Source organism: Sapajus apella, unplaced genomic scaffold (assembly GCF_009761245.1).
Source record: "Sapajus apella isolate SASKATOON/1434 unplaced genomic scaffold, GSC_monkey_1.0 scaffold3, whole genome shotgun sequence".
NCBI lineage: Eukaryota > Metazoa > Chordata > Mammalia > Primates > Cebidae > Sapajus > Sapajus apella.
In genome coordinates this window covers 2,294,292-2,321,309 of record NW_022436943.1, presented here as the reverse complement: position 1 = coordinate 2,321,309, position 27,018 = coordinate 2,294,292, and the positions used below count along the sequence as shown (strand labels likewise).

General features: G+C 36.8%; 1 protein-coding gene across 2 annotated transcripts in view; it reads right to left on the bottom strand.

The window, feature by feature from the left end:
• Positions 1–27,018, bottom strand: part of STK3 (serine/threonine kinase 3) — a 345,181-nt gene that overhangs the window by 63,797 nt on the left and 254,366 nt on the right. For both annotated transcript variants that reach the window (XM_032248245.1, XM_032248241.1), the window contains one exon: positions 12,123–12,298. In XM_032248245.1, coding sequence (XP_032104136.1) covers positions 12,123–12,298 — 176 coding nt within the window. The remainder of the gene's footprint in view (positions 1–12,122; positions 12,299–27,018) is intronic.

Below are 27,018 nucleotides of genomic sequence, written 5' to 3'. Positions count from 1 at the left end.
TTAAGCAACTTCTATAAAATAGACTTAGAAGTTACACAAAATATAGTTTTCTTCTAGGAGGTGGCCTCGAGATGTATCATGAAAAGGGAAGATAAACACATAAACCTTAGTACACTTTACATTTTAATGAGTCACAATTTTTAACATTCTGTATCTAATAGATGAGAAAATGAGTAAGACTAGATTTCCCTCATTAATAGCTGGTATCTTCGCTTTTAGTCCATTTCCCCATTCTGTGAGCAAAGCAGTCCACCAAATCATTTCTGCTGTGCTCCACCTCTGTTTCCTCTTTTAACTACTCTCCTTTTGCCCTTCTTACACACTTTTCCTTGTTTTTTTTGTTTTTTTTTTTTTTTTTTGCCACACTCACTATCACTCTTGGAAATTCTTTATTCATCTCTTGGCAATGCTTCCTTTATTCATCTCTTATTTATTTCCATTTCCATTCCCCTCAGTGGCGATTACAAACATTTTCCTCTTTCCTCAAAGTGATGAGAGGGTTGAGCAGTTCCAGTTGACAGGTGTAATAAATGTTGGAAAAGGAAGAGCTGTTCTAGTCACTCCATCTCTCCCACAATTCCCTTCTTAAGGCTATCTGCCCTATATAAGTAAAAAAATAAATAACTGCAAAAATTGGATCCAGTCATATAATCTCTTGATGTCTCTTTCCTCCTGTGAGAATATTTTCCTTTATTTTTTTGTTACTATCACCATTTATCATTTCATTTCTCACTTTAATCAAAATAGTACTCTTCAATCTAGTATGTCAGCTATTTCTGTTAATTAATCTTTCCTCCTCATTCTTATTTTTGTTTCTTTTCAATTTTATTTCTGTATTATTTTAAGCCTGTGTCACATAACCGATTTCCCCTACCTGAGTCTTTTCCTATCAATCCTATAAGCTATCTTCAATATTAATACTCTTAAAACACTTTTCATCATGTCATTCGCCAACTTAAAACCTTCAGTGGCTTTCCACTGTCTATTAAATAAGCATTCAAACTCTGTAACCTTACACAGCTTCCACCCTCTGACCTGGATCTACTTTTCCACTCTCCCATATTTTTCCAAATGAACTACCATAGACTTGAAGGTCTCTACCTCATTGCCACTCAATATACATTATGCTTTCCTACCTCTAAGCTTTTTATTACACATCATTCCTTGTAGTGCCTGCCTTCTCTCCTTCTGCTATCCATCTATCAATGCTTAGACAAAGTCCTCTTCCACATTATAATTTCATATACAACTCCAGCCTTCACCAAATCTCCCTCTTATTCAAAATTACATGTCAATGTCTGAATTATTGTTCTGGATTACAATTTATCATTTCATTAATTCATACTTTGTCTTCTTAATAAACCAGTATAATTTATTTGTACCCAAAGTGCCTAGCACAATCCAAAGCAGAAAGTAGAATATTTGTTAAATTAGCTCTTAATATTTTCTAACAAATTTTGGAATTTCCATATGAAATGACTACAAAATCTATGAAGGGCTAAAAATGTTTCCAAAAGTTTACTTTCAGGAGTTAGCCACTGGAAAAATAGATTCATAAAACTAAAATAAGTCTAAGACAGAGAATAGAAGGCTACATGTCAAAATTTTGTGTATGTGAAAAATCTAAAAGTAGAGTACTGCAATGGTCATTATCAAAATCATTAATGAACTCTAATTTCCTAAACTCAATATTCCAATTTCTGTTGAACTTTAATTACCATCCTTTCTACTAGATTATTTGTAAAGTGGATTGTAATAATTCCTTCCATCTGATAGCACCCTTTGCCATGTGACTTCCTGCTCCTTCCATCATGAGGTGACATTTGTTTCCATACCCCTTGAATTAGGACTAGACTTCTGACATATTTTGACAGCAGACTATGGCAACAGTGACACTGTGCCAATTCTTTCCCGTCTTCTCTTATGCATTTATGTTTTTATGAAAAAAAATGCCTAACACAAAATTAACCATTTTCAAGTGTTCAGTTAAGTGGCATTATGTAGATTCACACTCTCACACAAGCATCACTACCATCCATTTCTGGAACATTTTTCACCTTGCGAAGTGGAAAACTCTGTACCCATCAAACAGTAACCCCCTATTTCCTACCCATGAGAACCAACATTTTACTTTCCACCTCCATGAATTTGACTATTACAGGTAACTCATATAAGTAGAATCATATAGCATTTGTCCTCTTGTGACCTGGCTTATTTTACTTAGTATAATGTCTTCGATGCTCATCCGTGTTGTAGCATATTGCACAATTTCTTTCCTAAGGCTGAATAATATTCCATTTTTCATATTACAGTATTTTGTTTATCCATTAATCCATCAGTGGGCTCTTGGGTTGCTTCTATCTTTTTGTCATTGTGAATAATGGTGCCATGAACATGGGTGTACTATTATCTTTTTGAGGCCCTGCTTTCACTTCTTTGGTATATACCCAGAGGCAGAATTGCTGGATTATATGATAATCCTATGTTAATTTTTTTGAGGAGCCACCATACTGCTTTCCATAGTGACTGTATCATACTCTCACCAGCAGGTACACAAGGAAAGGTTCCAATTTCTCTACATATTCAGCAACACCTGTCATTTTCTGTGTTTGTTTTTGACAACAGTCATTTGAATGTGTGTGTAGTATCTTATGATTTTGATATGCATTTCTCTAATGATTAGTGATAAGTATTGAATCTTTTCATGTGCTTATTAGCCATGTTTATCTTCTTTGGAGGAATATCTACTTAAGTCCTTTGCTGCTTTCTTCTTTCTTTCCCTCTTTCTTTCTCTCACTTTATTTCTCCTTCTCTCCTTCCTTCCTTCCCTCCCCCTTCCCTCCCTCCCTCCCTCCCTCTTTCCTTCCTTCCTTCCTTTCTTCCTTCCTTCCCTCCCTCCCTCCTTCTTTCTTTCTTTCACAGAGTCTCGCTCTCTCACCCAGGCTGGAGTGCAATGGTGCAGTCTTGGCTGACAACAACCTCTCTCTCCCAGGTTCAAGTGATTCTCCTGCCTCAGTCTCCCAAGTAGCTGGGATTACGGGCATGCACCACCATGCCCCAGCTAATTTTGTCTTTTTAGTAGAGACAGGTTTTTACCATGTTGGTCAGGCTGGTCTTGAACTCCTGACCTCAGGTGATCCACCTGCCTTGGCCTCCCAAAGTGCTGGGATTACAGGCGTGAGCCACTGTACCCGGCCCCTTTGCCTATTTCTGAAACGGACTGTTTTGGGTTTTTTGTTGCTGTTGAGTTGTAGAAGTTCATTATACATTCTGAATATTAATGTCTTATCAGATGTATGATTTACAAATGTTTTCTGTCATTCCATTGGTTGCCCTCCACTCCACTGACAGTGTCTTGTGATGTATACAAGCTTTCAATTTTGATGGAGTCCAATTTATCTATTTTTTTGTTACTTGTTTTTAGTGTCATAGCCTAGAACTCACTGCTAAATCCAATGTCACGAAGTTTTTCTCATACTTATTTCCTAACAATTTTTTAGTTTTAGTTCTTCCTGTAAGATCTTTGGCTCATTTTGAGTTAATTTTTGCATATGGTGCAAGATAAGAGTCCAACTTCACTCTTTTGCATGTGGATATCTCATTTTCCCAGCATGATTTGTTGAAATGTCTGTTCTCTACCCCCACTGAATTGTCTTGGCACCACTGTTGAAAATCATTTGACCACAGATATATAAAGTTTACTCCTGAGCTCTCTATTCCATTGGTCTACACGTCTGTCCTTCTGACAGTACCACACTGTTTATATTACAGTAGCTTGGTAGTAAGTTTTGAAAGCAGGAAACATGAGATCTTCAATTTTGTTTTCCTTTTTCAAGATTCTTTTGACTAATTAGGGTCCCTTGAGAATCCATATGAATTTTAGGATGAGTTTGTTCTACTTTTGCAGAAAAATATCATTGAAGTTTTGACAGACATAACGATGAATCTGTAGATTGCTTCAGGCAATATTAACATCCTAACAATTATATCTTATAATCTGGAGGAATCCCAAGATGGCCGAATAACAGGTAGTTCCAGAAAGCAGGTCCCAGCGAGAGAGACACAGAAGCCGAGTGGTCTCCACAATTCCAAATGAGGTACCAGGTTCATTTCGTGGGTTTGTCTGGACAGTGGGTATAAACCAAATAAGGCAAGTTGAGGCAAGATGGGATACTGCCCTACCCAGGAACTGCCGGCAACTGACCAGAGGACCAGGGGATCTCCCCCGTGGGACTTCGGTTCGGATACAGTGCTCCACCCAAGCCCTCTTCAGCCCACAGAACAGGAGATCTTCGCTGGGCTAAAAAGCCTCAGCGAACTGCCTAAACAGAGCAGAGCAGCAACTTCATCCAGCACACGGGCTGTTAGCATAGATCTAGGCAGAATCACTGGCTGACTTGAAAGCCAGAAAACTGACTGGATGGAGCTACCCAACCCCCAGAAAGAAGGGGAACTAAAACCAGGGAAACAGGCCATACAGCAGGATGTGTCCCCCTGCCCCGCCCCACACAAAGCCCAGCAGGCTAAAACACTCTCACTCCAGACTTTCGCACCCATAACATCAGTTAGAGAGCAACCAGGAACAATTGAGCTCAGTGGGGGTGAAGGGCACCCGCCATTGCAGAAGCTGGCCTAATTTTCCTGAGTAAATAAAAGACGCAGCAGCTCGACTGAATCTGTGGCAGCCCAGCAGCGCCTCTGCAGGCAGACAAAGGAATGGCCGCCTCCCCAAGCAGCTACCTGAGATCAAAGCTATATAAATCCAACAAGATGGGAAGAAATCAGCGCAAGAAGAATGAATCTATCAAAAACCAGAACGCTCCTCCTCTACCACGAGATCACAACTCCTCACCAGCAAGGGAACAAAGCTGGACAGAGAATGAATTTGAAAAATTGACAGAAGCAGGCTTCAGAAGGTGGGTAATAACAAACTTCTCTGAGTTAAAGGAACATCTACCCCAATTCAAAGAAACTAAAAACCTTGAAAATAGGTTAGACAAAATGCTAACTAGAATAAACAGCTTAGAAAAGAACATAAATGACTTGATGGAGCTGAAAAACACAGCATAAGAACTTTGTGAAGCATACACAAGTTTCAATAGCCGAATAGATCAAGCAGAAGAAAGGATATAAGAGATTGAAGATCAACTCAATGAATTAAAATGAGAAGGCAAGAAAAGAGAACAAAGGGTGAAAAGAAATCAACAAAGCTTTCAAGAGATATGGGATTATGTGAAAAGACCTAATCCACATTTGATCAGTGTACCAGAAGATGACGGCGAGAATGAATCTCAGCTGGAAAATACCCTTTAGGATACTGTCCAGGAGAGCTTCCCCAACCTAGCAAGGCAGGCCAACATTCAAATACAGGAAATACAGAGAACACCACAACAACACTCCTCTAGAAGAGCAATCCCAAGGCACATAAAAATCAGCTTCACCAGGGTTGAAACAAAGGAAAAAATGTTAAGGGCAGCTAGAGAGAAAGGTCAGGTCACCCACAATGGGAAGCCGATCAGAATCACAGCAGATCTCTCAGCAGAAACCCTACAAGCCAGAAGACAGTGGGAGCCAATATTCAACATCCTTAAAGAAAAGAACTTTCAACCCAGAATTTCATAACCAGCCAAACTAAGCTTCATAAATGATGGAGAAATAAAATCCTTTACATACAAGCAATTGCTGAGAGATTTCATCACTACCAGACCTGCCCTATAAGAGCTCCTGAAGGAAGCACTAAACACAAAGGAAAAACCAGTACCAGCCACTGCAAAAAAGAACCAAATGGTAAAGACCAATGACTCAATGAAGAAATTACGCCAACCAAAGGGCAAAACAACCAACCAGTAACAAAATGGCAGGATCAAATTCACACATAACAATATTAACATTAAATGTAAATGGACTAAATGTCTCAATCAAAAGACACAGACTGGCAAATTGGATAAAAAGCCAAGAACCATTGGTGTGCTGTATTCGGGAGACCCATCTCATGTGCAAAGGCAAACACAGACAAAAATAAAGGGATGGAAGAAGATTTACCAAGCAAATGGAGAGAAAAAAAAAAAAAAAAGCAGGGGTGGCAATCCTAGTCTTTGACAAAACAGACTTTAAACCAACAAAAATCAAAAGAGACAAAGAAGGGCATAACATAATGGTAAAAGGATCAATACAACGAGAAGAGCTAACTATTCTAAATATGTATGCACCCAATACAGGAGCACCCAGATACATAAAGCAAGTGCTTAATGACTTACAAAGAGACTTAGACTCCCACACAATAATAGTGGGAGACTTTAACACTCCACTGTCAATATTAGACAGATCAATGAGACAGAAAAATCAACAAGAAAATCCAGGACTTGAAAGCAGATCTGGACCAAGCGAACTTAACAGACATTTACAGAACTCTCAACCCCAAATCCATAGAATATACATTCTTCTCGGCACCACATCATACCTATTCTAAAACTGACCACATAATTGGAAGTAAATCACTCCTCAGCAAATGCAAAAGAATGGAAATCATAACAAACAGTCTCTCAGACCACAGTACAATCAAATTAGAACTCAGGACTAAGAAACTAACTCAAAACCACGCAACTTCATGGAAAATGAACAACTGGCTCCTGAATGTCAACTGGATAAGCAATGAAATGAAGGCAGAAATAAAGATGTTCTTCGAAACCAACAAGAACGGAGACACAACATACCAGAATCTCTGGTACACATTTAAAGCAGTGTCTAGAGGGAAATTCATAGCAATAAATGCCCATTTATGAGGAGCAAGGAAAGGTCTAAAATCGACACCCTATTGTCAAAATTGAAAGAGTTAGAAGAGCAAGATCAAAAAACTCAAAAGCTAGCAGAAGACAAGAAATAACTAAGATCAGAGCAGAACTGAAAGAGACAGGGACTCAAAAAAACCCTTCAAAAAAAATCAATAAATCCAGGAGCTGGTTTTTTGAAAAGATCAACAAAACAGATAGACTGCTAGCCAGACTAGTAAAAAAGAAAAGAGAGAAGAAGCAAACAGATGCAATAAAAACGCTAAAGGGGATATCACCACCGATTCCACAGAAATAAAAACTACTACGAGAGATCACTACAAACAACTCTATCCACACAAACCAGTAAATCTGGAAGAAATGGATAAATTCCTGGACACTTGCACTCTCCCAAGACTACACCAGGAAGAAATTGAAACCCTGAATAGACCAATAACAAGGGCTGAAGTTGAGGCAGCAATTAATAGCCTACCAACTAAAAAAAGCCCAGGTCCAGACGGGTTTACAGCCAAATTCTACCAGACATACAAAGAGGAGCTGGTTTTTTCTTCTGAAACTATTCCAAACAATAAAAAAAGAGAGAATCCTCCCTAACTTATTTTATGAGACCAACATCAGCCTAATACCAAAACTGGGCAGAGATGCTAATAAAAAAGAAAACTTCAGGCCAATATCCATGATGAACATAGATGCAAAAATCAGTAAAATACAGCAAACCAAATGCAAAAGCAAAGTAAAAAGCTTACTCATCATGATCAAGCAGGCTTCATCCCGGGGATGCAAGGCTGGTTCAACATAAGCAAGTCTGTAAACGTAATCCATCACATAAACAGAACCAAAGAAAAAAAACACATGATTATCTCAATAGATGCAGAAAAGGCCTTTGACAAAATTCAACAGCGCTTTAAGATAAAAACCCTCAATAAACTAGCTATCGATGGAATGTATCACAAAATAATAAAAGCTATTTACAACAAACCCTCAGTCAATATCATACTGACTTGGCAAAAACTGGAAGCATTCCCTTTAAAATCTGGCACTAGACAAGAATGCCCTCTCTCACCACTCCTATTCAACATAGTATTGGAAGTTCTAACCAGAGCAATCAGGCAAGAAAAAGAAATTAAGGGTATTCAATTAGGAAAAGAGGAAGTCAAATTGTCTCTATTTGCAGATGACATGATTGTATATTTAGAAGACCCCATTGTCTCAGCCGAAAATCTCCTGAAACTGATAAGCAACTTCAGCAAAGTCTCAGGATACAAAAATCGATGTGCAAAAATCATAAGCATTTCTATACACCAATAACAGACTTAAAGAGAGCAAAATCAAGAATGAACTGCCATTCACAATTACTACAAAGAGAATAAAATACCTAGGAATACAACTAACAAAGGATGTAAAGGACCTCTTCAAGAAGAACAACAAACCACTGCTCCATGAAATAAGAGAGGACACAAACAGATGGAAAAATATTCCATGCTCTTGGTTGGGAAGAATCAACATGGTGAAAACAGCCATGCTGCCCAAAGTAATTTATAGATTCAATGCTATCCCCAACAAGCTAACAATGACCTTCTTCAAAGAACTGGAAAAAAACACTTCAAACTTCATATGGAATCAAAAGAAAGCCAGCATAGTCAAAACAATCCTAAGCAAAAAGAACAAAGCTGGAGGCATCATGCTGCCTGACTTCAAACTATACTACAAGGCCACAGTAATCAAAACAACATGATACTGGTACCAAAACAGAGATATAGAATAATGGAACAGAACAGAGGCCTCAGAAGCAACACCACACATCTACAGGCATCTGATCTTTGACAAACCTGAGAAAAACAAGCAATGGGGAAAGGATTTCCTGTTTAATAAATGATGTTGGGAAAACTGGCTAGCCATGTGCAGAAAGCAGAAACTGGACCCCTTCCTGACACCTTACACTAAAATTAACTCCAGATGGATTAACGATCTAAACATAAGGCCTAACACCATAAAAACCCTAGGAGAAAACCTAGGCAAAACCATTCAGGACATAGGCATAGGCAAAGACTTCATGGCTAGAACGCTAGAACACCAAAAGCAATGACAACAAAAGCCAAAATAGACAAATGGGATCTAATTAAACTCCAGAGCTTCTGTACAGCAAAAGAAACAATATTAGAGTGAACTGGCAACCAACAAAATGGGAAAAAATTTTTGCAATCTACCCATCTGACAAAGGGCTAATATCCAGAGTCTACAAATAACTAAAACAGATTTACAAGAAAAAAACAAACCCATTCAGAAGTGGGCAAAGGATATGAACAGACACTTTACAAAACAAGACATCTATGAGGCCAAAAAACATATGAAAAAAATGCTTGCAAATCAAAACCACATTGAGATACCATCTCACGCCAGTTAGACTGGTGATCATTAAAAAATCTGGAGACAACAGATGCTGGAGAGGATGTGGAGAAATAGGAAAGCTTTTACACTGTTGGTGGGAGTGTAAATTAGTTCAACTGTTGTGGAAGACAGTGTGGCAATTCCTCAAGGACCTAGAAACAGACATACCATTTGACACAGCAATCCCATTACTAGGTATATACCCAAAGAATTATAAATTGTCCTATTATAAAGACACATGCACACACATCTTCACGCAGCACTGTATAGAATAGCAAAGACTTGAAACCAACCAAAATGTCCATCATTGATAGATTGGATAAAGAAAATGTGGCACATATACAGCATGGAAAACTACACAGCCATAAAAAACGATGAGTTCGTGTCCTTTGTAGGGATATGGATGAATCTGGAAACCATCATTCTCAGCAAACTGACACAAGAACAGAAAACCAAACACTGCATGTCTCACTCATAGGCAAGTGTTGAACAATTAGAACACGTGGACACAGGGTGGGGAGCATCACACACTGCAGTCAGTTCAGGGCGGGGTGGGGAGGGATAACGTGGGGAGAAATACCAGATATAGGTTATGGGGGATGAAGGCAGCAAACCACCTTGCCATCTATGTGCCTATGCAACAATCCTGCATGATTGGAACATGTACCCCAGAACCTAACGTACAATAAAAAAATCTTATAATCTATGAATATGAAATGTCTTTTCATGTATTGATATCTAATTTCTTTCACCCACATTTTTGCAGTTTTCAGTGTAGAAGTCTTTTACCTACTTGGTTAAAAGTAGGTAAAGTATCCTGAGTATTCCTAAGTATATCATTCTTTTTGATGCTATTGTCAATGGATACTGCAGATTCTAAGGTGACATCAAGAGGCCTTACAACCTTGTTCTCTTTCTCTTGAAAGGCTACTACTGCCATATAAAAACCCCAGGCTTGCCTGATGAGATCATATGAGCTAGCCAATAGTCAGCACAATTGCCAACACATTTGCTATAATTTTAGAGAAACTGTTCAGCCCCAGTCAAGCTAGCAGATGACTGCAGTCACTTAAGAATCCCCAGGTGAGCCCAGCAGAAGAACCGCTTAGATGAACCTAGACAAACTATCAACCCACAAAATTGTTGTTATTTTAATCCATTAAGTTTTGGGGTGTAGAAAGATTAACTGAAGCAAAATTAAATCATTTTCTTTGCCATTTCATAACCATGATAATTTATTCATTACTTTGTAGCTCATTTCAAACAGCTTCTCAGAGCCCATTAAGATGTATTGCATACTATTCAGCCGTTAACAACATGGATGGAACTGGAGGCCATTATCTTAAGTGAAACAACTCAGAAACAGCAAAGTCAAACACTGAATGTTCTCATTTATAAGTAGGAGCTAAATAATGTGTACACACGGACGCAGAGTGTGGAATAATAGACAACAGAAACTTGGAAGACTGAGAGGGGAAGTAGGGAGTCAGGGATGAGAAATTACCTAATGGGTACAATGCACATTATTTGGGTAATGGTTACACTAAAAGCCCAGACTTCATCATGATGCAATATATCCACGTAAATTTTAAAAACTGCATTTGTACCCTTAAAATTATATTGCATTTGTACCCTTAGATTTATGCCAAAAAAAAAAAAAGATTTATTCCAACTGACAAGACAGAACTCTTTGAGGCTATACTCTACATTATTCATTACATTCATGAATAATTCAAAGCTTAAATGTCAGCATTCTAAATAATTTATAATTTTCTAAAAAGTAGATAGCTTAAAATGAAATCTTATTAGAACTAAAGAGAAATTGATTTTATTTTTCTAATTGGTTACTACGATATTGAAAAAATATTAACTAGACATTACAATTATGTTTGCAGGCTAACCTGTGAATTATGCTGCTAATATTTGCTGGCAATTAGTACTAAATTTATTGGGGATAGATAATAATCTGATTATTTAAAAAGTCAATCATAATACTGAGGAAAAAAGTACTTTAAATATTTACCATCTCAAAGCATTTAGAGTCATGTTGTCCAAGCAAAATGGCTTAATATTACTTAAAAATTCCTAAATTTAAAAAGTATATATTTACATATATCTAAAATTATATTTACTTATACATATATTTATCAATAAAACTATAAAAGATTATGAAGTTATTTTGTTTGAGGAAAAAAATCTTCCAGAAAAATATGCAAAAGTGACATTATTATTTAACACATGCTAAAGTAAAAAATAACTCCATAAAATTTTCACTCCATTAAATAACTCATTTTGAGAATTTACTCCCTCAAGTTCTGGAAATAGCTACTTTAAAATAGTTTATTTGTATTTTATGCATTCTTTAAAACAGGTAAGAAGAACCAGGGTAGAAGAAATAAAGAGAAAATGTAACAAAATAAGTGATAAGGCAGTTTTATGCTGAGGTTTATATGCTACCTAGGTATAGAATATAGAATATGACTATTATTTCTAACAAACCAAGTGGAATTAACAATTACTCAAATAGAAACTAACATACTTTGAAAACTGAAGCAAATTCTCAAACTGTATGTCATAAATACCTTAGCATCATTAATTTTGGTAATTTTGGTTTACTGACTGTCAGAAGTATCTCATACTTGCATTAATGAAAACATCTTTTGAAAAGTTGTCATTTTAGTCTTAAAGAGTCCTGAATATTTGTTGAAATTTGAGCTATGATTTATTTAACTATAAAAAAGTGTTTCTTTGCAAGTACATTTCTATAAGCAAACTACAATTTCACAATTCCTCTATCCACGCATATGGCTGTATAATGAATATTAATATATGGGCTATAATTGTATACACATACACATGGTTCATACACATATGAACTATGCTTCTCAATTTGATGATAAAATACAGAAGGAGAAAACATAAATGGAAGAATTAAAATGTACTTACAAAGTCAAAGTCTCCATCTTGAGGAACTTTCCAGTTATCAGGAAAAACGTTTTTGGACATTGGGAAGGGTTCATGCATGTTCTGATTACAGTTTTCGTGACTCTTATTCTTGAAGTCTTGCTTATCAAAGTAGTCCATGAAAGATGGTCTTTGTACTTGTGGTGAGGTTGCATTTCCTTAGGTAAACAAAGAACACAGGAAGGTATAAGTTCTTACATTAAAGGAATTATTTTCACTGAAGTATGAATTTTTTATAAAGCCATATAAGAAAGGCCAACATAATTAATTTCATAAGGAACAAAGTGAAATAAAATAAGAATTAAAAAATATCCAGACCAAATAAAAATTAAGCCAATGATTAGGCAAAGGTCTGGAATATTCAGACTATAGAAACATTTCAGAATATTAGTAGAATCATTATCATAATTTTATTAAAAATCATTTCAGCTGTATTTCAAATTTCTCAAAGTTAATTTTAAAAACCCAAGTGTTTTTGGTGGTTTTTTTTCTTTACGTTTAAGCCTACGTTGTTATTGTTGTTGTACATTTTCAGCTGTAAGAAATTACAAGGACTTGGCTACGCGTGGTGGCTCAGAGCCTGTAACCTCAGAACTTTAGGAGGCTGAAGTGGAAGGGGTGCTTGAGCCCAGGAGTTCAAGACCAGCCTGAGCAACACAGTGAGACTCTCTCTATAAAAATACAAAAAATTAGCCAGGTGTGGTGGCACATTATCTGTAGTCCCAGCTACTTCAGAGGCTGAGGTGGGAGGATCACTTGAGCCCGGGAGGTCAAGGCTGCAGTGAGCCATGATTGTGCCATTGAACTCCTGCCTGAGCAACAGCGCAAGACCCTGTCCAAATTTAAACTATATATATAAATTTTTAAATATATATATGAAATTCATATCATGTATATATGAAATACATAAAATTTTTAAAGATTAAAAAATAAATGATAAGGACTTACCTAGTTTCCTCTTACATCTATCTGACTGCTTCCTCATAGTCCTTCTGATTCCCTCTGCCCCTAGGCTTCCTCGGCTTTGCCTACCACACTTACATCCATGTCTCCCAGCACTACTTCTCCAGCCCAGACCTTGCTCCTAACTTCCATATCTGACTTTGCTGCTATTACACAGCTTAATCTGAGGTGAGTTGCTAATTAATTTACCAGTTGTAAAACTAAATTCAAGATCTTTCTCTTCAAACCTATAGCTCCCCTGACATATTTTATCTCCACTAAAGTCAACCTTATTTACTTAATCTCCAAAGTAATAAAGTTGAGAATTAACTCGGATTCCTCCCTTCCCACCACAGCAAACTGATTATTAGTTCTTTTTAATTCTACTTCTCAATACAGTTGTTTAACTATAACCCCTTTTCTCTGTTTATCATTGCAACTGTCTTAGTTTAGCCTCTAATCATTTCTTGCTTAGGCCATTGCAGCAGCCTCCAAACTAGTCTCCTTGCTTCCACTATCACAGTTTTGATTTTAATTTCCATATTGTCAACACAGTGACCTTTGTAAATACAAACCAAAACACGTCATTCTGCTCAGAATCTTTCAATGGCTCCTCATTTTTTATACTGAATGACTAAAGTGGGGAATAAATATTTGGAATAACTACATTTTTAATCTGGCTGTTATGGTCTTGATCAGTGGTTTTCAAATTAGATTCCTTAAAGCCCTAGAGCTCCAAATAAATGTCCCAGAGACCACCAAGGAGGCATTTCCCATATAATTCTCCAGATAGAAAGTAAACTACTTCTTGTTCTTTTGAGATGGAGTTTCACCCTTGGTTGCTCAGGCTGGAATGCAATGGCATGATCTTGGCTCACTGCAACCTCCACCTTCCGGGTTCAAGCAATTCTCCTGCCTCAGCCTCCCGAGTAGCTTGGATTACAGGCATGCACCACCACACCCGGCTAATTTTGTATTTTTAGTAGAGAAAGGGTTTCTCCTTGTTGATCAGTCAGTAAGCTACTTTCTTAAAAGAATTTTTTGGGGGAGTACACCTCCCCACAAGGGAGCCTGCTGGGCAACTGTAAGTTACAAAAAGTATTTTTTAAATGTAAAATTGAAATCTTTCCTTCTGTAGTTGTATACTCATGCTCTAAATAAATTCTTCTTTCATATAATTGTCTCTCAAATATCTGAAGACAGAGATAATGGCTCTTGTCTTGGCTGTTTTTAATATGTAATGTCCCCAGTTCCTTTCATAGGATATATGTTTCAGACTCATCACCAACTTGTTTACTTTCCCATGGAGACACATTCTAGTCTCACTGTTTCTCCAAAAAGAGATATAGTATTCATAACAGTCATCTGGCCAATCTAGTTATATTTGTAACAAATGGAGGTTACAGTTTAAAACTACAGTTACCATTATAAGTAACACTGTTACTTGAGATGAGCTGTAAGGTCATTTTGGTCAAAAGAATGCATGCTGAGACTTAGTTTTACCTTGGAAACATGAGGTAAACCTAACTTCCATATCTAACTTTGCTTGCCTACTTTATGTGGCAAGCCAGAGAGTCTGGAGTTCTTAAACTTCAAAAACCAAAAGAGTGGGGTGAAGGAGAGAGAACTGTCAGGTAAGCATCCTATCTTTCTCTCCTTTCTTCCTACTTTTGGATCTCTATGTGTATTATTTGACAGACTGGAAGCCTAGGTGAGATCGCTTAGGTAAGGATACAAGAGAGTGGTAATGGTATTACTCATTCATTTCAAAAAAAATCTGTCTCACTGTCTTAAGATAAAATGATTTTCCATATCAAAACAAAGGTTTTATTGACTTCACCTTGATTATGTGTTTTAAAAAAGTTTTTTATAAGATAAAATTTACCATCTTACTTCTGGATATATATACCCAAATTGAAAGCAGGGTATTGAAGAGATATCTGTACACCCATGTCTATTGCAGCATCATTTACAATAGCTAAAACATGGAAGCAAACCAAGTTCCATTAGCAGACGAATGGGTAAGCAAAATGTGAGGAAGGAAATTCTGACACATGCTACAACATGGATGAATCTTGAGGACATTATGCTATATGAAATAACCTAGTAACAAAAGAACAAAACACTGTATGATTCCACTTAGGCACTTAGAGAAGTTAAAATCATAGACACAGAAAACAGAATGGTGGTTGCTATAGACTAAGGGGAGTGGAAAATGGGGAGTCCCTGTTTAATGGGTACAGCAATTGAGTTTTACAAGATGAAAAGGGTTATGGAAATTGATGATGGTGATGGCCGCACAACACTTTGGAAGTGTTTAAGATTAATACCACTAAACTCGACACAGGCATATTTCGCAGTTATTGCAGCTTTGGTTCCAGACCACTGCAATAACAGGAATATGACAATAATGTAAGTCACATAAATATTTTGGTTTCCCAGTACACATAAAAGTTATGGGTTTTTTTTTTCTTTTTTTCTTTCACAATGTCAATTGTCTTAAAATTTTTTTTTAACTTGTAAGTTCAGGGGTACATGTGCAGGTTTGTTACATAGGTAAACTTGTGTCGTGGGGGTCTGTTGTACAGATTATTTTATCACCCAGGTATTAAGCCTAGTACCCATTTGTTGTTTTTCCTTATCCTCTCCCTCCTCCCACCCTCTGCTCTCTGAAAGGGCCAAGTGTGTGTTCCCCTTTGTATGTCCATGTGTTCTCATCATTTAACTCCCACTTATAAGTGAGAACACGCAGTATTTGGTTTTCTATACGTTATTTTAAGGACTGACATCAGAAAGATGGCTGACTAGAGAAGCCTGGCACTGGTACACCCTCAACAAAAAAGGACCAAGGCAACAGATAAAGAGCTAAGATTTGACTGGAGTGTCAGCAGGAAAATGCTGGAGAATAGTGAGTGTGCAGAGGCACGTGTGCTGCTTAGAAGTCCAGGTTGGGGTGGCTGTCACGATTTCTCAACACCACGGTGAAGTTTGCTGTACCAGTTAACTCTTCCTTTCACGAAAGATTTCTCTGTAGCATGTGATGCTGTTTCATAACATTTTACCTGCAGCACTGTCTTTCAAAATTGGAGTCAATCCTCTCAAACTCTGCCACTGCTTTATCAACTAAGTTTATGGAAAATTCTATTTCAACAATGTTCACAGCATCTTCAAAAGGAATAGATTCCATCTCAAGAAACCAATTTCTTTGCTCATCCATAAGAAGCAACTCTTCTTCTGTTCAAGTTTAATCATGAGATTGCAGCAATTCAGTCACATCTTCTGGCTGCACTTCCAAGTCTAATTCTTTTACTATTTCCACCATACTTGCAGTTACTGCCTCCACTGAAGTCTTTAACCCCTCAAAGTCATCCATGAGGGTTGGAATGGACTTCTTCCAAACTCCTGTTAATGCTGATTTTTTTTAACCTCCTCCTATGAATCACCAATGTTATTAATAACATTAAGAATGGTGAATCCTTTCCAGAATGTTTTCAATTTGCTTGGCCCAGATCCATCAGAGCAATCACTATTTATGGCAGTTATTGCCTTATATAATGTATTTCTTAATAATAAGACTTGAAAGTCTAAAATACTCCTGAATCTATGGGCTACAAAATGGATGCTGTGTTAGCAGGCATGAAAACAACATTAATCTCCTTGTACATTTCCATCAGAGCCCTTGGGTGACCAGGTGCATCATCAATGCACAATAATAGTCTAAAGAGAATCTTTTTTTCTCAGCACCAGGTCTCAACAGTAGACTTAAAATATTCAGCAAACCACAGTGTAAACAAATGTGCTGCCATCCAGGCTTCATTGTTCCACTTATAGAGCACAGGCAAAGTAGAATTAGCATAATTTTAAGGGCCCTAGGATTTTCAAAATGGTAAATGAACACTGGCTTCAACTTAGTCACCACCACCAGCCTGTCCTTTAAAACTCTGAAGCCAAGCATTGGCTTCTCCTCTGTAGCTAGGAAAGCCTTAGAGGACATCTTCCAATGGAAGACTGTTTCTTCTGTATTGAAATTCTGTTGTTTAGTGTAGCCACTGTCATCAATTATCTTAGCTACATCTTCTGGATAACTTGCTGCAGCTTCTCCATCAGTACTTGCTGCTTCACCTTGTACTTTTATGGTATGGAGAGAGCTTCTTTCCTTAAACATCATGAACCAACCTATGCTAGCTTCAAACTTTTCTTCTGCAGCTTCCTCACCTCTTTCAGCCTTTACAGAATTGAAGACAGTTAGAGCCATGCTCTGGACTAGACTTTGGCTTAAGGAAATACTGTGGCTGATTTAATCTTCTATCCACACCACACAAACTTTCTCCACATCAGAAAGGGAAAGGCTGTTTCACTTTTTTATCATTTGTGTGTTCACTGGAGCATAACTTTTAATTTCCTTTAAAAACTTTTTCTTTGCATTCACAACTTGGCTGTTCAGTGCAAGAGGCCTTGCTTTCACCCAGTTTCAGCTTTCAATATGCCTTCCTCACTAAGTTTAACCATTTCTAGCTATTGATTTAAAGTGAAAAATATGTGACTCTTCCTTTCACTTTAGCACTTAGAGGCCATTGTAGGGTTATCAATGGGCCTAATTTCAATATTGTGGTGTCTCAGAGAACAGGGAGGCCTGGGGAGAGGGAGAGAGACAGGGTAATGACTGCTGGTAGGGCAGTCAGAACACACACTACCTTTATCAATTAAATTGGCCATCTTATATGGGTGCAGTTTGTGGTGCCCCAAAACAATTACAATAGTAACACCAAAGACCACTGATTATAGATCACTGTAACAGACATAAGAATGATGAAAAGGTTTGAAGTATTGTGAAAAGTACCAAACTGTGGCACAGAAACACAAAGTGAGCACATAACATTGGAAAAATAGCTCCAATTGACTTGCTTGATCAACCATCAAGCAAGTTTGATGTAAATTTGTAGTAACCAAGTTACTACAAATCTTCAATCTGTAAAAAACACAATGTTTGTGAAGCACAAAAAAGCAAATCGCAATAATGAAGTATGCTTATGTTTAAAAATGGCTAACATGAATTTTACGTTATATATATTTTACTACAATAAAATTTTTTAAATTATCATCTTAACCATTTTAAAATGTGCAGTTCAGTAGCATGAAATACTGTATGACCAATCTCCAGAATTTTCACCTTGCAAAATGGAGAATCTTATACCCATTAAACAACTTGCCATTTCCCCCACTTCTAGCAACCGCCATTTTACTTTCTGTTGTTATGAGTCTTACTACTCTAGAATACTTCATATAAGTGGAATCCATTAAAGTGTTCGTTTTTTGTGACTGGCTTATTTCGCTTAAGATAATGGCCTCAAGGTTCATTCATGTTGTGGCATGTGTCAGAATGTCCTTCCTTTTCAAGGATAAATAACATTCAATTCTATGTATATACTACATTTTGCTTATCCGCTCATCTGTCAATGAACACTTGGGTTTTTTCCACCTTTGTTGAATAATGCTCCTATGAACATGAGTATAGAAGTATCTCTTAGCAATCCTGATAATTATGTGGTTTTATTTATTCTTTTAAAAATAAGTTTTTCTCTATGTGCAGATCTTCATTTGCAAGTAATCTTAGTTTTTAATATCTATCCAGAGGCCTTTTTCATTTTCTAATGGGTGTTTTGATGGTTGAGCCTAATCCCTGACTAAATAAATGATTATGATACAATGTAAACGTGAATAATGTAATTACTGGTAAAAGTAATTTTTATTTTTACCCAATGAGTATCTAAGTATGTACAGATGGATGGATGGATGGATGGATGGACGGATGGATGGATGGATGGATGTGTGGATGGACTGACTGATTTGATTGATTGACAGGGTCGCTCCCTCTGTAGCCCAGGCTGGAGTACACTGGCATGATCTGAGCCCACTGAAGGCTTAACCTCCCAGGCTCAAGCCAGCCTCCCACCTCAGCCTTCCAAGTAGCTAGGACTATAGGCATGCACCACCACACTCCGTTCATTTGTGTTTACTTCTTGTAGAGATGAGGTCTTACTATGCTACCTAGGATGGTTCTGAATTCCTGGACTCAAGTGATCCTCCCACTTGGCTCTCCGACTTTGGCTTCCCACTTTGACCACACCTGGCTGAGTTATGTCTTTTAAATGTGTTTCTATCTTTACTTTTCATTAAATTATAGGTTCCCAAATACAGAATTCCAAATTCTTTACCTAAATAATTTCACAGACAAATCTATCAACGTGTGTTTCTGACTGTCTGCACAGATGTTCAACATCTATAAATAACAACAGGAAGAGCTATGTTACATGGTTTTTTATCATTACTTTTGAATTAGTAGAAGCTATATGTATTTCGTTACTGGCATTGGTGCGCTGCTGATAATGTATTTGAGAAAGTATTGTGACTACTACAATTATTATTAGGTTGGTGCAAAAGTAACAACAGAATGATCTATCCCAGTAGAGTCAGAAAGAATCTGATTTCAGAATATGCATGTATTAGTAGAAAGATAGAAAAAGACTCTCAACACAACTGTTTATCTAAGGACCAACGCTCTAATTACAGCTGTTCCAGCTTTAGATGACTAGAAAATAAATGTGACAAGACATCTGGGACCCAAATGGTACCCACTGAAAAGATATTAAGATATTCTATCTCAAAGTCTAGCAGAAGACAAGAAATAGCTAAGATCAGAGCAGAACTGAAGGAGATAGAGACACAAAAAACCCTTCAAAAAATAAATAAATCCAGGAGCTGGTTTTTTGAAAAGATCAACAAAATTGACAGACCACTAGCCAGATTAATAAAAAAGAAAAGAGAGAATAACCAAATTGATGCAATAAAAAACGATAAAGGGGATATCACCACAGATTCCACAGAAATTCAAACCATCATCAGAGATTATTACAAACAACTCTATGCACACAAACTAACAAACCTGGAAGAAATGGATAAATTCCTGGACACTTGCCTCCTGCCAAGCCTAAACCAGGAAGAAGCCGAAACCCTGAACAGACCCATAACAAGATCTGAAGTTGAGGCAGCAATTAAGAGCTTACCACCCAAAAAAAGTCCAGGTCCAGATGGGTTCACAGCTGAATTCTACCAGACATACAAAGAGGAGCTGGTACCATTTCTTCTGAAACTATTCCAAACAATACAAAAAGAGGGAATTCTTCCCAAATCATTTTATGACACCAACATCATCCTGATTCCAAAACCCGGCAGAGACTCAACAAGAAAAGAAAACTACAGGCCAATATCCATGATGAACACAGATGCAAAAATCTTCAATAAAATACTGACAAGCCAATTGCAACAGCACATCAAAAAGCTTATCCACCATGATCAAGTAGGCTTCATCCCGGGGATGCAAGGCTGGTTCAACATATGCAAGTCTATAAACGTAATTCACCACATAAACAGAACCAAAGACAAAAACCACATGATTATCTCAATTGATGCAGAGAAGGCCTTCGACAAAATTCAACAGCCCTTTATGCTAAAAACACTCAAAAAGCTAGGTATCAATGGAACGTATCTCAAAATAATAAAAGCTATTTATGACAAACAAACAGCTAATATCATACTGAATGGGCAAAAACTGGAAGCATTCCCCTTGAAATGTGGCACCAGACAAGGATGCCCGCTCTCACCATTGCTATTCAATATAGTATTAGAAGTTCTAGCCAGAGCAGTCAGGCAAGAAAAAGAAATAAAGGGCATTCAAATAGGAAAGGAGGAAGTCAAATTGTCTCTATTTGCAGACGACATGATTGTATATCTAGAAGACCCCATCGTCTCAGCCCCAAACCTCCTGAAACTGATAAGCAAGTTCAGCAAAGTCTCAGGATACAAAATCAATGTGCAAAAATCACATGCATTCCTATACACCAATAACAGACTTAAAGAGAGCCAAATCAAGAACAAACTTCCATTCACAATTGCCACAAAGAGAATAAAATACCTAGGAATACAACTAACAAGGAATGTAAAGGACCTCTTCAAGGAGAACTACAAGCCACTGCTCAACGAAATAAGAGAAGACACAAACAGATGGAGAAACATTCCATGTTCATGGTTAGGAAGAATCAATATTGTGAAAATGGCCATACTGCCCAAAGTAATTTACAGATTCAATGCTATCCCCATCAAGCTACCAATGACCTTCTCCACAGAACTGGAAAAAACCACCTTAAACTTCATATGGAACCAAAAGAGAGCCCGCATAGCCAAGTCAATTCTAAGCAAAAAGAACAAAGCGGGGGGCATCACACTACCGGACTTCAAACTATACTACAAGGCTACAGTAATCAAAACAGCATGGTACTGGTACCAAAACAGAGATATAGACCAATGGAACAGAACAGAGGTCTCGGAGGCAACACAACATATCTACAACCATCTGATCTTTGACAAACCAGACAAAAACAAGCAATGGGGAAAGGATTCCCTGTTCAGTAAATGGTGTTGGGAAAGCTGGCTAGCCATGTGCAGAAAGCAGAAACTGGACCCCTTCCTGACACCTTACACTAAAATTAACTCCAGATGGATTAAAGACTTAAACATAAGATCTAACACCATAAAAACCCTAGAAGAAAATCTAGGCAAAACCATTCAGGACGTAGGTGTAGGCAAGGACTTCATGACCAAAACACCAAAAGCATTGACAACAAAAGCCAAAATAGACAAATGGGACCTAATCAAACTCCACAGCTTCTGCACAGCAAAAGAAACAATCATTAGAGTGAATCGGCAACCAACAGATTGGGAAAAAATTTTTGCAGTTTACCCATCTGACAAAGGGCTGATATCCAGAATTTACAAAGAACTGAAACAGATTTACAAGAAAAAAACTAACAAGCCCATTCAAAAGTGGGCAAAGGATATGAACAGACACTTTACAAAAGAAGACATACGTGAGGCCAACAAACATATGAAAAAATGCTCATCATCACTGGTCATAAGGGAAATGCAAATCAAAACTACATTGAGATACCATCTCACGCCGGTAAGAATGGCGAACATTAAAAAATCTGGAGACAGCAGATGCTGGAGAGGATGTGGAGAAATAGGAACACTTTTACACTGTTGGTGGGAGTGTAAATTAGTTCAACCATTGTGGAAGACAGTGTGGCGATTCCTCAAGGACATAGAAATAGAAATTCCATTTGACCCAGCAATCCCATTACTGGGTATATATCCAAAGGATTACAAATCGTTCTACTATAAGGACACGTGTACACGAATGTTCATTGCATCACTGTTTACAATAGCAAGGACCTGGAACCAACCCAAATGCCCATCGACGATAGACTGGATAGGGAAAATGTGGCACATATACACCATGGAATATTATGCAGCCATCAAAAACGATGAGTTTGGGTCCTTTGTGGGGACATGGATGAACCTGGAAACCATCATTCTCAGCAAACTGACAGAGGAACAGAAGATCAAACACCACATGTTCTCATTCATAGGCGGGTGTTGAACGATGAGAGCACATGGACACAGGGAGGGGAGCACTACACACTGGGGTCAGTTGGGGGGAAGCTGGGGAGGGATAGCAGGGGGAGAAATGCCAGATGTAGGTGATGGGGAGGAAGGCAGCAAATCACACTGCCACGTGTGTTCCTATGCAACAATTTTGCATGTTCTCTACATGTACCCCCAAACCTAAAATGCAATAAAATAAATAAATGGGAAAAAAAAAGATATTCTATCAAATTTAGGATAGTATAAAACACCAATATTTGTGGTAAACTTTTAGAACTTAGAACACTCTCATATCCCACATTCAAAGCTCATGAAAAAGAAACTCCTTAGGGACAGTTCATCAGGATCATGGCCAAGGCTGCCTTTAGATTTCCTGTCATAACAGACTTTACAAGTATGTTAAAAATGAACAAAATATATAGAAGAGAAGGTATAATATTTCAATGATCAATTATGCTAAAAAAATAAGATTTGGTGCTTATAGTGTTCAATTTCAACTCTGTTCCCTCAAATCAACAACAAAAATAGAAATTGATTAATTTGATGGGTTACATTAGTGACATTTGGATAGGACACATACATTCCATTAACATTTTCAGCAGATTTTTAGTACCTTTGATTTGTCTCTAGGCTTCACCATTACGAGACACATTTCTCTATATTCAGAATTGAAATTTGGTTCCCATGGTAACCTCTTATACCAAAATAGAGTCTAGGAATTTAACTTGTAATTCTCCATTTCTGTCGCATTTTATAAGTTTAAAAAAATTGCAAGTATAGCTCAACTTACATATATTTTTTATAAACGAATGGACTAAATGAAACCATGAAGCTGGGAGAAGGGGAATAATCTCTCAAAGAAATCCTTTGCTCAACATTCTTTTTGTTTCTTTTTCTTTTTAAAGGGAAGATTAATTCTGTAATACAATTATATATTTAATAATTATTTAATTATATATTTAATTGTTCTGTTTTCATCAAGAAGTTTCAAATGTGTCACACACAAATACATCTGAAAATTTTAACATTTAGTATAATAAGGGTTATCAATGTTTGTCAAGGAAAGTCAGAATCAGGCAGGAGAGGAAAAATGGTTTCTTTAGAAACTAACTGCTAGCAAAGTAAAAAAAAAAAACCCACCATTATCAACTGCATCTGATAATGAATAGAAAGGTTTCACTGAAGCATGTTTCTAAATAGCATTCTTTAAAAACTAAATTTAGTATTTGTAGGTGCTTTGGTAAGGACAAAACAAAAACAACAGAAACTACAAAAAGCACACATTATAGCACTACTAATCCACTGAAGACAACAGCACTCTGAGACCTACGTTCCTCCCCAAATCATCTTCCTCTCTCCACACCAAGCCAGGACACTGCTTTCATTATCTGTTTTTCATCCAGCACTGACTTCACTGCTGAGGCTCTAGTTATGGTTTTCTTTGTTTTCTCCTTAACTAGGAGGTAAGGAACTCTTCATCCCAGAATCTTTACAAACTCCCCGGTGTTGTAACAAATAGTCAGGGTTCTCTTGGTATATCACTGACTCTTACTTCAGACCTCTGTAGCTGAGAAAATTCACCCAAAGTATTATTGGAGTAAATGAAAAACTAACCTTTTCCTACCAGAAACTAACATATATAGAATGCCTATTCTAATATGACTTACATATTAAGAGTAGCACCATACACTGGGAAGGAGAAGGAGAAAAATAAAATCTCAGAAGTTACTTTTTTCAAAGAATAAAGTGGGAGAAATTTTAATCTTCTGTAAAAACCTTCACAACAAAAAGATGGGCTGAGCAGGCATTTCCTTTAGAGACGAGGAGAATAAGAAAAAGGCTGAAGGAAAGACTGTTCTTTTCTGCAATGAGTCAGAGAAGCAACAGTTTGATTAGAGAGAAGTGGTGGCAACAGAAAGGGGAAAAGCAGACTACTCCTCGGTGTTGAAATTTCATTGCAGGAATCTGCTCTTCCAACCCCAAAAGTCTTGTGCATGCTCCTGACAACATCCCAGTCAGGAGCTTCTAACTCAAGTCATATGAGCCACCACTAATGTCATAGTGTCTCAAAGTGAAAAATTTGCCTCCCTAATATCTATAATCCCTTGTTTCCTTATTAGGGGTAAGGAAGTATCTCTCTTGTGGGAAAAAGTGGCCATGTAATACAATTCTGGCTAATGACACATAAAAATAAGGGTTTAGGACAGGTATCGTGGCTCACACCTCTAATCCCAGCCCTTTGGGAGGCTGAGGCAGGAGGACTGCTTAAGGCCAGGAGTTTGAAGCTGCAATAAGCTATGAGCTATGATCACACCAATTTACTCCAACCTAAATGACAGAATGAGACCCTGTCCCTTAAAAAAAATCAGGGTTTCTAGGAAAGCTCTGTTTTCTTGATATAGGCACAAACCTTTCTGTTTTTTGTTCTTTTCCACTGCCTAGAATGAAGACTTGATGGCCAGAGATCCTGCATTTATTCTGCAGGCAGGAGAACAAGCATAATACCCTAAATATGGGGTCACAGAAAGAATTTCTAATGATATCATGAACTTGCTCCACCAGTGCCAGATACTCTGCTTCTGGGTTTCTTGTAAAATGAGAAAAGAAATTAATCTTACACTGTTATTTGGGTTTATTGGTACATATAGTTAAATTCAATAATTAACTAATACATTTCTATTCTCAAATGGAGGATGTAGGGAGAAGCAGAAGGAGTAGCAATCTTCAGTTTTACTGCAGAAACAACCCAATTTCAAACTTGAAATCCGCTATTATATAGAGTAGTTTAAATATCACTACATTTCAGATACATTATAATTTTAAGGGTTTTTTCACAGGCTGACCTAAAAAAACCTATGGCAAAATGCCTTTGGCTTCCTTACTCAAAAATTTTAAAAATAACCCATTCCTAATATAAAAATAAACACTTTTACAGAAAGTTAAAAAAAGTTTAAAAAGCATTTTAAATAAAAGGAGTCTATTCTGTTAGATTTTTCTTTTTGGATGATTTTACATCAAGATACTATTAACCAAGATATGTTTACACTTAATATTTTTTTCAAATGTATTTGCTTATACTTCTAAATATTTTCCATCGTTTAATTTAAAATCAGTATTAACATTTAGAGTATATATTTGTCATAAATAAAAAAAGATTAAAAAACAATTAAAAAAAATTTAAAGAGGAAAACAGGTTAGATTTGTTTTAAAAGTTAATGGGAGGGGGCAGCTGTAATTGCCCAGTAATGTTTAACTACACAATATGAAACACATGCCACAATGTGCAGTGAAGTCTCCAGGGAGATACATGTTCACAGAAGTGGGACAGAGGAGATGATGTTTCTGACTTACAATTTATTAAAAAAAAAAAATACTAAGCTTTTCAATGAGAAAACAAAGCAGGAAACCTGAAGATAGTAACCACTGTCATATGCAATGTGGTTGCTATGGCAAATACTTTTTTAAGCACAGAAAGAATAATCACATAAAATTGACATCAATTTCTCCAGCTGCAGCTGAATTCTGACCCCAGCTTACAAAAACATTTTATTTTAACAATGATTTTAATGTTCAGAATTACCTAGTTCCTCAATTTTGGCCCTAAGTCCTTCAACTAGTTGCTTGTGGAACTAAAAACTTATTAGCAACAAAGAACAAAGTAACTATCAATCATTCTCTTTATGGATAAGAAATTTTAAAGAAAAAGGTTGCTTTTCATCTCCATGCATCCGCAAAATATTTACAAGTAAACTAAATTGTGAGAAATATAATACCTTAGAAAATACACCAGTCTACCCACAATTATTCATTAACTTTCCTAATTTGCACATTTCTAAACAAGTAAAAAATCCTCATACAAATTTAAATAATTTTTAAAAATACTTTAACAAAATAATACATTTAATTTTTAAGTTCTTAGCATGATTACGACAAAGATACTCAAGTGTAGAGAATAAAATAACAATTAATCATAACTTTAGCAAAGTATGTGTCAACATCAAAGAGATTTATAAAGATTACCTAACTTGTTCTTCTAAAAATATTTTAAGATGTGGGTGGTTCCACCTCATTAATGACCTTGAAAATGTGTCCTTTAATTTGTTGCCAAGAGCATAGTGAATACATATAAAAACCCGGATGTTAACACAGACACTACTGACATCAGTTTTTTCCTTAAGTTCATCATACTGTATGGTAAAACAAAGCGGGATAAACATAACATGGAGAAGGTCCATGGACTATTCATAAGAGATTAAAAAGCTTAGAAAACAATACCTGCACAAAAGTTAAAAAGACTGAAATTATTCAGCCAAGAAAAGAAAAGTCTGAGGAAGAACTTAATAAGTATCCAAGTATTTATGAAGGGTTCTTGCACAGAAAAAGCGACCAGCTGTTTTCAATCTCCAATGAAGGCAGAATAGAAGGAAACGGAAAA